Below are 12,913 nucleotides of genomic sequence, written 5' to 3' on the forward strand. Positions count from 1 at the left end.
AATCCAAAACACTGTTATCTCAACACTAGCTTATAATAAATTCAAACTCTGGCTCATTGGGAAGGAATGAGGGAATGCAAGGGAACTGATAGAGAGATAGAGAGAGAGAGAGAGAGAGAGAGAGAGAGAGAGAACAAGAGTTAGAGAAAATATGAAAGAAAATGGAAGAAGTGTGAAAGAGGAGTAGAGAGAGAGAAATTTGGAGGTCAGAGGTGAAAGATTTTTGGCTTGCATCTAGGTTTGCAAGTGTTTGAGTTTTAAATCATACAGTATGCTGGCACTCAGAGCAACACCTGAGACCATGATGCCAGGAAAATCTAAACATGGAGGTGTCTGTCTTCTTTCTGATCGGAAAAGGTGTGTTACAGGCATTTCTGCATTATAAGGACAGAGGTTCATCACAGTCAAGCATTTTGTAGACAGCATAATCAAGACCAGTGGCTGTAGATAACGTTGACATTCTCTGTGTCAAATATATATAGCTAGCCATCCTACTAAACATGTGGATTTGTGACTATTTAACTAACAAACCAGTCCACAACAAGGCCAGCGGTACAAGTCCCTGATGCAACAACATCACACAGATGGATTGTGCTTGTCTCCACTGCACCAGCCAGTTAGCCCAGACCTCATAATGGAAGCAGGTAAGCCAGTCAGATGAATCATGCTAAAAAAAAGTCAGCACATGTACCAGACACAGTTGCTGATAAGAGCCCACCAACGTTTAATCCACTAAGTAGCACCACCATCAAACCTCCACCAGAGCACCTCTGAGGAGATCAAAGCCAGGTTTGTTCTGTATGTAATAACAAACAGTGATTAAATTCAAAGATTAAAGTGAGAACAGTTAAAGGTTTACGATGCCTATCATGTCCCTAAACCCAAATCAAGTTTCCATTGATGACCAATCCGAGATAACTAAAACCAGCAGTAAGCAGATGGAAGCTGAGACCACATGTGATTTCACTGGGACTCCTTAGGCGAATAAAACCAAAGAGTCCAGATTTCTGGTTTATTTGCCTTCAATTGTTGTTAATGTTGGTGATGGGAATTCTGGCTCTTTTCAGTGAGTCAGATCCTTTGGCTCAGCTCACTGATAAAAGCTGGCAATTTTGGCTCCTAAATGGCTCATTGACATTTTCTTTCAAGACCGTATCACAAAGTAGACAATATTATGACCAGTGATTGTTTTTTTTGTTTTTTTTTGGCCTAACTATGATTGATATCGTTAGCCAGATAACCGATCACCTCACCTAATACAATGATTACATAGAAATGCATCTTTAACCTTCGTGTCATGCTGCAGAGAATCAAACACACAGCTCACCAGTCATGCTAATGAAGGTTCAAGGTTCATATATTACATTTACATTTATTCATTTAGCAGATGCTTTTATCCAAAGCGACTTACAAATGAGAAAATACAAGCAAAGCGATATATCAAGCAGAGAACAATACAAGTAGTGCTACTATACAAGATCCGTTAATTGAGTTCCAGAAGAAGCAAAGCGCGCAGAGTAGAGGTGTAAGAGCCAGAGTAATTTTATTTATTTATTTTATTTTTTTTATGGGTTGGTTAGATGTTCACGGAAGAGGTGGGTCTTTAGCTGTTTTTTGAAGATGGTGAGAGATTCTGCGGTCCGGATTGAGGTTGGAAGTTCATTCCACCACTGAGGAACAGTTATATGTGAGTTAGCTCTCATGGTTCACCCAAAAGAGCTGACGGAAAGAGCAAACCCATTTGCAAACAACACACAAATGACTAGTTGATGTACTCCAGGTGAACTCGGGACAGAAACAAAAAAGTGAACTGGGTATCAAAAATGCATTGAAACTTGAAAAATGACCTTAAAAGGAAAACATGGTGGAGCAATGTTCTAATGGGCCTGCATGATCTGACCAGCTAACAGCTGCCAAAACACAGACTGAGCTGGTCATGCTGGTCGACCATCCTTGCCAGCTGGTAAGTAATTTTCCAGCTTCCTCATTACTTGCATAAACGTTTAGATTTACTGTTGTGCTTTATTTATTTATTTTTTTTAAACAACAACTGGTCTATGAAGTTGCATTAGTAGAGATAATTTAGAATGATCTTTTCTAATTATCCAGTTACTAATGATCTCTTTTAATTATCCAGTTTGACCAACTCAGCCTGAACGTTTCCAGCTGGAAGTCGGTCAGACCAAGCTGGATTTTTGAACGTTTGCCCTACTGTGAGTTTGAATCCAGATGATCGCCATCTGTGATTGTCCCTACTCTCAGTATGGGCATTCCTCTTTCCAGGGTGCATACAGAATATGTATGTATACTTATGCATAAACAATAGATTTGTTAGCATTCTCTGCCAAGCCTATTGAGCAGTTCTGTACTATAGCATTGTGTTGCATTCTAACTTTTGCTTTACATGTCTTGGAGGAAGCACATACTGTATTACCCTTGACCATCCCAACTTAGAGGCTGCTGTGTGATGGTGAAAACTAACTAGTGGGCAATTACAGTGATTAAGCTGAATGGAAAATGAACAAAAAAGCATGACTTGTGAAAAATAAAATCAGTCTTTGTTTACAGTGGGCTCCACTTTGGTTTTAGTGATCAGAAACTACCTCCGCTGTTACCCTGCCTTCTGAGGCTTGAGTGACCTTGGTTGGCAATTGAACGTGGAGTTAAATTGTCCAGGAGTAGGATTTTCAATGGTCCAAATCTTCTGTTTTCTTTCAGCCTATAGTTCATGAACTCTAAGTGACAACAACAGCAGTCTGTTTCCTATTACAATTCATGTACATTCAGGCTTAGACAGTTGATCCGGCATGATGTGATGTCTGTGCTGTGTTATTTCCTTTGCTGTATTACATGTATTATATGTACCAGATGGGTGCATATAAAGAGGACGTGTCTGGGAAAAGAGGACATCTGGTCATATGCCAGTTAGGCACCAGTGAGTTATCAGGTAAAAAAAAGCGAGCTACACAGCATAATTACGTCCTAAAAATTTTGATATTTGATGCTTTTGACACAAATCAAAGCCCATATTCCTGCAAGATGGTGCTGGAAGTCACTTTGTCCCCTTCTATTTGGTATTCTGTCTTCACTAAAAATGCTGAGGTAATGACTTTTCTGCAGCTATCACGCTTTTAATTCAGTCCTCTGTAAGTCACAGCTAGTCCAGCCCAGGTGTGTTATCTAGCACAGGTGTGCGTGTATGTGTGTGCGGAGCAGGTACAGAATAAAATGCGGACCATCTGGTCTTTGAGTATTAGATCGAGGTCTAGGTATAGCAGAACCATTTGAGATTTTTAGAATGATTGGCCAGGGTGTGATACTCAGTTTTGTCCATCACTCACCTGCTCTTCTATGTCCCTGCGTGGAGCAGATGGAGTGTTGACGTAGGAGCTGAGAGACGAGCTGGTGTTGAGTTCATCTGTGTCTAGAGCGTCGCTGATCCCACTGCTGACTGAACTGCTGTCGTCCCAGCTTGGAGAGAAAGAGAGAAAAAAAATGCAGAAATTAATCAATAAAAATTCAGTAATTGAACAATAATATTGTTTACATGCTGTGTTTATGAGCAGTAAATGTGACTCACAAATTCACAGGAGATGAAAATGTTATTGCTTCTGCAGTCTGCTTAAGGGAAACTACTACTTGCATTTCTACATACTTGTGACATTAGACCTGTTTTTATCCTTCTAAAACCATTCATTTAACTCAACACAGCCATTTTTTTTTTTAACAAGACCCAGCCTGTCAGGATCCAGTAAAATGTTCAGCAAAGTCCTCAGCTCTTGTCAAACAGGACAGGTGCTGTTTCTGTTCCATATGAAAGCTTATATTCACTCTGACAGATGCAGGCAGATAAGAATGGTCCACGTTAAGTCCTGATTTAATATAGCCTATATATAAATCTGCCGTATGAAAGATCAGTTAATTCAGTTAATTGTCTCCAACCCTGATCCAACTTAAACCCCTGTCCTGTACATTTTGTTTGTTTATTGTTTTCCATGCTCTCATACTCACACTCACATTAGATTCTGGGATTTGTAATTAGCTGATAATTCCAATTAATTGGTTGTGTTAGAGCAGAGGAAGCAATAAAATATGTAGAACAGGCATACTCCAGGACCAAACAGCTGTTTAATCCTGATAACTAATGAGGGTTTTTTTTTTGTGTGTGTGCATTTCAGAAGTTTCAGTCAATTAATTTATTCATTCGTCTTCAATAAACGCTTTATCCTGGTCAGTATTGTGGAGCTTATCCCAGGAACACTAGGTCTGAGGTGGGAATGCACACTGGATAGTACTAACTGCTAGTCTATCACATGGCACCATGCACACACACATACATTCACACTCTCATCTACGGTACATCTAGCGGCAATTTAAAGCAGCCAATACACATACTGCCTTGTTTTGCAGAGGTGGTAGGAAGCAAGAGAACCCAGACAAAACACACATAGGTACAGGGTGAATACATGCACAGAAACCCAACACAGTCAGTAACCCAAGCTCAAGATCGAACCGGGGAGCCGAGAGCTGTGAGGCAGCAATGCTACCTGCCACGCAATATTCTGTTAGGGTAGCTTAATTATAATGATAATGATAATGAGTCTTTATTAGTCACATATACATTACAGCACAGTGAAATTATGTTTTTCGCATATCCCAGCATGTTACGAAGCTGGGGTCAGAGCACAGGGTCAGCCATGATACAGTGCCCCTGGAGCAGAGAGGGTTAAGGGCCTTGCTCAAGGTCCTAACAGTGGCAGCTTGGCGGTGCTGGGACTTAAACCCCCGACCTTCTGATCAGTAACCCAGAGCCTTACCAGTCAAGCCACCACTGAATATTATCGATAAACAAAGTGTGTGTATAAACAGAACTAAACACTTAAATGAGCACTAATTAAAAGAATAAAATCGTACCAACTTCAACCTCCACCCTAACAGAGTTTTATGATATTTTTAAACTTTGATCTACTTTTACTAGCATGAGGATATTTTTGTTTTGTTTTGTTTTTTTTGCATGGACCCTAAAAGAACATCTGAAATCGTTCAGGATAATAATTACTCAAATTACTCTGCGTCAGCCAGTATTGCCAGGGCTGCAGTTTTATATAATTAATTAACACCCTCTGACCAATCAAAATCAGGAATTCCAAAGCAATGTGGTACAAATGATTTTAATTATTGTTTTTATTGTTAAAAAGTGGGCTGGGTATACAAGAGGAACATGTTAGACTGGTATCATGTGACATGGCTCTTATCCTACCGAGTAATATACAGCTATACTGGATCTCCATCATGTAAATAAATTGTTTGGGCAATCCACTGACTAATCCATTTTGAAAAGATGTCATTTCAGACATCTCTAGTTATAAGTCTCTATCAGTTATACACACAATTCATCAGACAAGTGAACAATTTCGAAAGCATTTCTCGTTGGCACTTAAGACAGAGCATTGCAAAGTTCACCATATACTGTATAAAGACTCACTACCGCTGTGAGAGCCAGTAAAAGGTGTGAATTAGTAGCTGCACATGCTAGCGTGAAGAACACGCTGGATATCCAGCCACTGAAGCGATTAAACGTATAACAATGCTAGCTTATTTCAACAGCTGCGCTAGCTGCTAATCCTGTCCATTAGTCAGAGGTATTCAAGCACAATGTGTTAAAACTTCGAGCTAATAAGTGCAAAGGATTAGCAAACAATCCTGCCTTTTAGTCGTAACTCAAAAAAGAGGTGCCACGAGGGATCTTCTTCACACATTAACACGTTCAAAAGAAGTACAACCCAACGTGCCTGTAGTGAATTTCCCAAATCCATCATGTCTATTTATTATTATGTCTTGAAGAACTTGCCCTTGGCTGATGCCTGTCAAGGAAAAAGCTATGCTTAGCCAACTTCAGAATAGCACGTCTGCCTGGCTTCCCTGTTTTTGCTGTGTGAAATGCTGTCCCCATAGGGGCTATTTCTTTCTTTCTCTTTGCGTGCATGTTTGTTTTGGGTCCATTGGCGATCACATGTCGTGTGCCGTCAGGTGTTACACACACAAACAAAATCAGTGAGGCGGAAAATGAGATTGGGATCAAGAGAAGCACATATTAGGAGTATATTGTGGGGGAAAAGTACTGGAGTATGTTGAATCCATAACCATTTAGACACATTCAGAATAAGGGTGCTTTTCAAACAGAAGCCTGTGGTTGTTCTTTTCTGGTTCAGAGAGTTCTAGAAAAAAAACAATCTTACAAAGTGAAAAGGAAAGCCAGAGGAGTGAGAGGAAGGTGTGGGTGTCAGAGATGCCAAAGGTGTGTCATAGAGTGGTACTTTTCCACACATTTGAAGAATTACGCCTTCTTTCTTCCCGTCCGTCTCCTGTCTGTCTCTCTTTCTAATATGGCCAATAAACTCTCTCGCCGCTCTGTGCAAGAACAGCTGAGCCTCAAATATGCATTCGAAAACACAGAGATGAGAGTGTATATTAAACTCTGTTTGAAGTCTTTTCAAGCCTCGAACACAGAGATGAGTTCTCAGATGAGGGAATTTCCTGAAACGTCCAACTGGGCATATATAGGTTAGTTGACAGGATAAACAGGCGAAAAAAAACGAACCACTATGACCGTTATTATATGGTAAACCTTACCTCAAGGGATTTTGAAACATCGGAACAAACAAGACAGACCCCTATTCTTTGTAAAAAACAAAACAAAAAAAGCTTTGTGTCCGTTCATCCTGTCAGGTTACCCATCAAGAAACCAGACATTACTCAATAACACACATCATAATGAATCAGAAAATTAATTAACTCTCCAACAATGGAGAAGACAGGTGGTCAGATGCAGTGCCATACTGACGCACAAGAAAACACACCTACCTCCCCCCACACTTAGGAGACAGGATTACTGCCATGCCCTAAAGTCAAATCCAGTGAAAGCATTACGGGGGAGTCCATTGGGCAGGAAACGGGGGAGGGGGGGGCTGCTTTGTTAAAGAACTTTATTAAAGATCCGGCAAGTTCCAGCCGCACTGCCCTGTCTGGTTTGCTTTGGATGGAAGGTTAATTAGTTCTGCACCGATCGCTATCTCTTAGACCAGAAACAGCCTGAATAACCTTTCCGAATGTGTCAGGATCCACGGTGAGAATCGGCGCACAACTCTGGAAGTTGCACTACAATGGGCTCAGAGGAACAAAGCTAAACAAAAGAGGAATGAATAACAGAGAAGCGAGAACCGTACGCAGCGCTTGACATTTTCATGATACACAGAATGTAGCGAAACTAATTTTAGGGAGGTTTTGTTAAGAATACAGCACAGCCACGTAAAGAAAGACTGTACATTCAGAGATTTTCTATTTAACATTTATAAAAAGGTAAAGGATTTAAAAAGGGAGAAGGAGAAAAATAGAACATAGATGTTAACGTTCAATGAATATTAATGAATAACTAGAACAAATAGATGCTAACATTCAGGCAATTCAAGTTACTTGTTATAGTGAGTAACAATGTAGTTATAAAAGTAGTGACACCCGTCAATACCCACAACACGAAGTAAATATACTGCAATATCAATATCATATCATCAGTATCAAATCTCCGAGCCCTACCTAAGGAAGGAAGTTCTGGAATATAAGTTTGTCAGCCAAAACAACGGATAAGCTGTCAAACGGTCCACTAAGCCTAACACTATTACCTGACCACTTGTACCTGAATTGCAGAATTTTAAATTATACGCACTCTCAATCAACTCCAGAGGGGTCTCGGGCATATTTAGGACACAATATTCAGTTTTCAGTATTCATTACTTAATATGTTTCCAGTATTCAGCACTCCGTATTCACCAATTCCAAGTACTTAATATACAGCGTTGTGTTCAGTAATTCATACTTAATATACAGAGCTCACGATTCAGTAATCCATACTTAATGTACAGTACTCAGTAGTCAGTACTCAGTATTCAGTAATTCGTCCCTTATTATGCAACACTCAGTATTCAGTACTCTGTAGTTACTGGATGCAGTTTTGAGAATGCAGTATTCAGTACTTGGTTTTCAGTATTCAGCACTCAGTATTCACCCATTTATATATGGTTGGATCATTGTATATTATACCCATGTATTACTGTGTTTAGTAATTCATACTTAATATACACAACTCACGATTCAGTTTTTGTAGTGAAGTAGTGTACTGAAGTCAGTAATCTGTAGAATGTATTTAGTACTCAGCATTCAGTAATTTCATGCCCAATATACAATACTCAGTATTCAGTACTCAGTGTTTACTACTCAATATGCAGTCATTCATATGTAATATACAGTATTCAGCTTCAGTACTCAGCACTTAGTACTTAGTAGTCAGTACACACACATCTATACCCATTGAGCAGTACTCAACATTCAGTATTGTGATGTGAATACAAAACTGCTGCATTAAAGTATTTTAAAGCAAACTACTAAAGTAAACTAAACAACATAAACACAACAGAAGAGTCAAAATGAACATTGCCATCAGACACACTCACTCCTTCTTTCCCTTTCATGCACACACACACACACACACACACACACACACACACTACAACAGTCCCACGTGGCAAAGGAAAGCGTCCTCATAAATCACTGAACAAAGGAAAAATCCTGCTCACTAGTCTGGAGAGATGGCGGTGGAGTGGCCGCTGAAGCTGAGCTGCATGCCGGGGAGCTTCATGAGTTCACCTCCACTCTATCTCTCGCCTTCCCACCCTCCCTCCCTCCCTCTCTCTGTCCCACTGTCTCTTCCACTCTCTTGCCTTTTCTTTCTCCCTCCCTCCCTTTGCCTCTCTCTCTCTCTCTCTCTCTAGAATGAGAAATAGAGAGCAAGAGAACTAACCTCCCTTGACACTCTCTCTCTCTCTCTCTCTCTCACATACACACACACACACACACCAGCAGGAGCCAACCACAGGTTGAGGGGTGTGGCTTGAATGAGAGAGAGAGAGAAAAGGAAGTAATCTGATATTAGAGTTAGTAGAGTTAATTCAGATAGGGATCTGATCGGGTTTAATAAATCTCAGAATTCTAAACTCCTATTTTAATTGCATAGAAAAGACAATACAGAGCTAAACATCTGGAACATCAAGTATATATATATATATATATATATATATATATATATATATATATATATATATATATATATATTACACACACACACACACAGCACACATACATATAGTACTTATGCATCTACTAATGGTGGAAGTACCAGCCAGTGAATTTAGCAACAAGATATGCGTACCTAATAAACTGACCAATGGATTAAAAGATGATACAGGAGTTTTATATAAATACCGCTGCCCAAAAAGTGGGACAAGTGTAAGATACTTAAATCACGAATAGTTCCCGAAGCTCTACAGACAATGTAACATCTGGAAAGACAGTGTGGTGCAATAAAATGTAGTGAACAGTGATAAATAAGTCAGTGACTATCTACTTTTACACCTGACATAAATCTAAAGTGGCAGTACAGGTTAGAGGCAGACGGGTTCTACATGACGCAGATTAGGACAGTAAATAACACAGGCAGTGTGGGTTTGTATGTGAATGCGAAGGTCAGAGAGAGATGGAATTAGTTCATTTATCAAATAAACAGGCTGCTTCACTTAACTCTTTAATCCTGGTCTTTAATACCACAGCACTGCCGAATTCTCAAATCTGATTGGTCAGAACTTTAAGTTTTCTGACACTGTAAAGCTGTTTTAAGCTTTCTGGTTAACATGACAAGCTGTTTTTGTCTGGTCTTACAGTGTAATAACTTTGATGGGAGGGAAAGAAAAGGGAAGGACTGTTTATAGCTGTTATAATGTAAGTGATAACAGGAAATATCTTGTTTCATGAATGTTCCACAGCATGTACATGCAACAATAAACAGATAACAAGCATGCCGTGTCACGCTTTAATAAATAAAAACAATAACCGGCAGGATATTGTTGTATTACAAGAGGAATAAAACCCTTCAAGACATGCTGTTATAGGAAATAAATCAAATTTACAGTGGTAAGAGTGTCTCACAACCCTGACACTGATTAATTGTTACCAGTGGTCACGAAAACATCTTTATTGACATGACTTTGCTTTTCAGACGTTTATGTTTGCACTCAACATGTGTTTTTTTTCTGCCAGTAAGAAGGGAGGGAAACCTGTAACCTGTCTATAAAAGTTGGAGTACGTAGTCGCTTAGCCTCAGATGCTACGTCCATAGCCATGAAGCATCGAATATCTTTAGTACACAAAAAGTTCGAAAACTTACAACTAGATAAATTTTGGCAAACTGGAATTTTATTTGAATACATTACTGGTGCGTACGTCACTGCATAATCATTTACAATGGCAGACAATGACCTCTTCTTAAGAAAATATGTGATTCTTGACCACGACTAGCACTGAAAGGTACCAGACTCTCTAGCAGAAGCTATAAGTCAGACGTACCGGACTATACTGTCATCGAGCCAGTCTAAGGCTGAGTGAACAATACACAACATTCAAAATTGCTGATCCACTGATTCACACGACTTGAATCGCTTGTAACCAGCTGTTTGGTGTTGTAGGGGTGGATTCATGCATTTGCGGCACATTACAGCAGATGAATTTGATTTAGTCTCGGACTCTCGTTGGCTGTTTGTCGTCGCTATTAGCTACAACTAGTCACAGAGGGGTTCACACTACATAATTCAATGCTTAGAAAATCAATCTGAAAATGTTAATGTACAGACTCATATATAGATATATAAGACACATATTCACTGCGATGATCAAAATTATTTCATACTGTATACACAACCATGCATAAACTTTGACACAGGAAGGAAATGGTACACACTCAACTATCAACTAGGCAAGTCACTGTTCTGGTTTAATATGAACAAGACTTAGTGTCTTTCACACAATAAAACGGGAAGCTGTTATTCCCAAAAACTTGAAGGAATTTTGTCTTGCCAGTGGGATGGCTTCTATGGCGTAGTTAACGCAAACATTAAAATAATAACGTTTTATTAATATCACATAATGTCCACTTTGTGTCTTTAAAGTTTGTGGAATTGCGTGTTGTTCTGCATAGCATAAATTATGCACTAGTAAATATTTAAGCTGCTTGGCTCTATAGAAACCCGTCCCGATTAGTTTGCTCTACGAAGCCTTGTTTCTTTTTTCCTAAAAAGGACTTTTCTGGGTCACTTCACGAGGTCAAAGTTCAAACTCCCCTGAGCGCTGGTGGAAGAGTAGGATTACCAACAAACGCTCAGGATGCAGCTCTGTTGGAAATGTTTACGGCAAAAGCACGCAGCTTTGAGTTTGAGTTTTAAACACTGGCGAGGGATAAAGACGGACCAAGAACGCAGAATTGTTTTAGAAGCGCAAACCAGCATGAGGGAAAAAACAAAAAAATTAAAAATAAAGGCGTTGGGATGTAATCAGGCAGAACGTGGAGAACAGTTACTGCTGTATATTTAGCAAAGTTATGAGGTTTTCGCCATCATAAAACAAAACAACCAGGCACGGACACACACACACACACACACGCACGCATAAACACAATCTAGTGCTTGTGTCCAAACCTCCTCAGCCAAGCATGTGTAATGACATAGATTCCAGAGAGCCGAATGAGTGTGTGGAATCCAGAGTAGTTCCTGTCTACACTTTGTCTTTGTCTCTCTCTCTCTCTCTCTCTCTCTCTCATCTCCACTCCAACAGGTCCCACTCCACACTGTTCTTATTTAAAGACTTTTGTTCTCTCCATTCTGGGAAAGGCAAGGTGTAATTCGCATGCTTAGTCTGTTGTTCTTTTGAACATGGAAACTGTTTGGAAGAGACATTGTTTACAATGGCACGGTTTCATGTGGCATCATTTCAAAATGACCAGTGGGAGCAAGGGTTCGGCCATGCTACAGAGGACCGTCTTTGAAAATTGTACACCGTTGAGGAACAATGATCCATGCTGTATTAACACAGGCTAGCAGTGTGAAGGCCAGCGTGTGCATTGGGTGAAGAAGAAAGTTCCATATAGTGGCCTGATGCTGCAGGATCATGTACATCATTTAAACACTGGTCACTGTGGAATGTTCTGCTTTTGAAAAACCTTTACACTAACATGCCTGAGGGTGGCACGGTGATGCAGTGGGTAGTGTTGCCGTATCACAGTTTCAGGGTTCCCTGTTTGATCCTGAACTCGGGTTACTGTTTGTGTGGAGTTTTGCATGTTCTCCCCATGCCCACATGGGTTTCCTCTGGGTTTTCCAGTTTACCCCAACCTCTCAGAAACATGTGTATGTGGATCGACTGTAAATTGCGACAGACATGAATATGTGCGTATGGCATATTGTGACATACTACGTGTCCCATTCAGTGTGCACGCTAACCTTTTTCCCAGTGTTCCTGCTTCAGTTCCACAATGGCCCTGAGCAGAATAATGCACTTCCTGAAGATGAATGAATGGCATGTAAAGTCCATCTGATCTTCTTAGCACTTGTTGGGTAATGGTCTTGCTAAATGTCCCAACCGTTCTAGGAATTAAATTCACAACCTTCTGAACCCTAGCTCAGATCCTCAACTACTGAGTCATCATAGAGATTTTCTGCCTCTTGGGAACCCCTGGACCAGTTCAGGTTTAAGGGTTATACTTAAGAACCCAATTTTGCTAGGACAGTGGACTGTACCCCAAATCTCCAGACTGCATGAAGCATGGTGGTAATTGAAGTGCAACATTTGACACAGGACATAAGCAACCGAAAACAGTAAAATCCTCTTCTTTGTCAAATTTTCCTGACATTTTATTTGGATAGACAACAAAACATGAACTTTCACCTACTATTACTCCCTGTTTACTATCCCACCAGTCTCTCTGTTTGAAGGACAGCCTGCAAAAAGTTAAGAACCTCCTATTGCTCTGAAAAGT

General features: G+C 40.0%; 1 protein-coding gene across 1 annotated transcript in view; it reads right to left on the bottom strand.

Annotated features, from left to right (window-relative positions):
• nav2b (neuron navigator 2b) overlaps nucleotides 1-12,913 on the bottom strand; it is a 110,106-nt gene that overhangs the window by 31,941 nt on the left and 65,252 nt on the right. Inside the window, exon 13 of the mRNA XM_053631322.1 lies at nucleotides 3,342-3,471. Within this exon, the coding sequence (XP_053487297.1) occupies nucleotides 3,342-3,471 (130 nt within the window). The remainder of the gene's footprint in view (nucleotides 1-3,341; nucleotides 3,472-12,913) is intronic.

Source organism: Ictalurus furcatus, chromosome 8 (genome assembly GCF_023375685.1).
Source record: "Ictalurus furcatus strain D&B chromosome 8, Billie_1.0, whole genome shotgun sequence".
NCBI classification, from domain to species: Eukaryota; Metazoa; Chordata; class Actinopteri; order Siluriformes; family Ictaluridae; genus Ictalurus; species Ictalurus furcatus.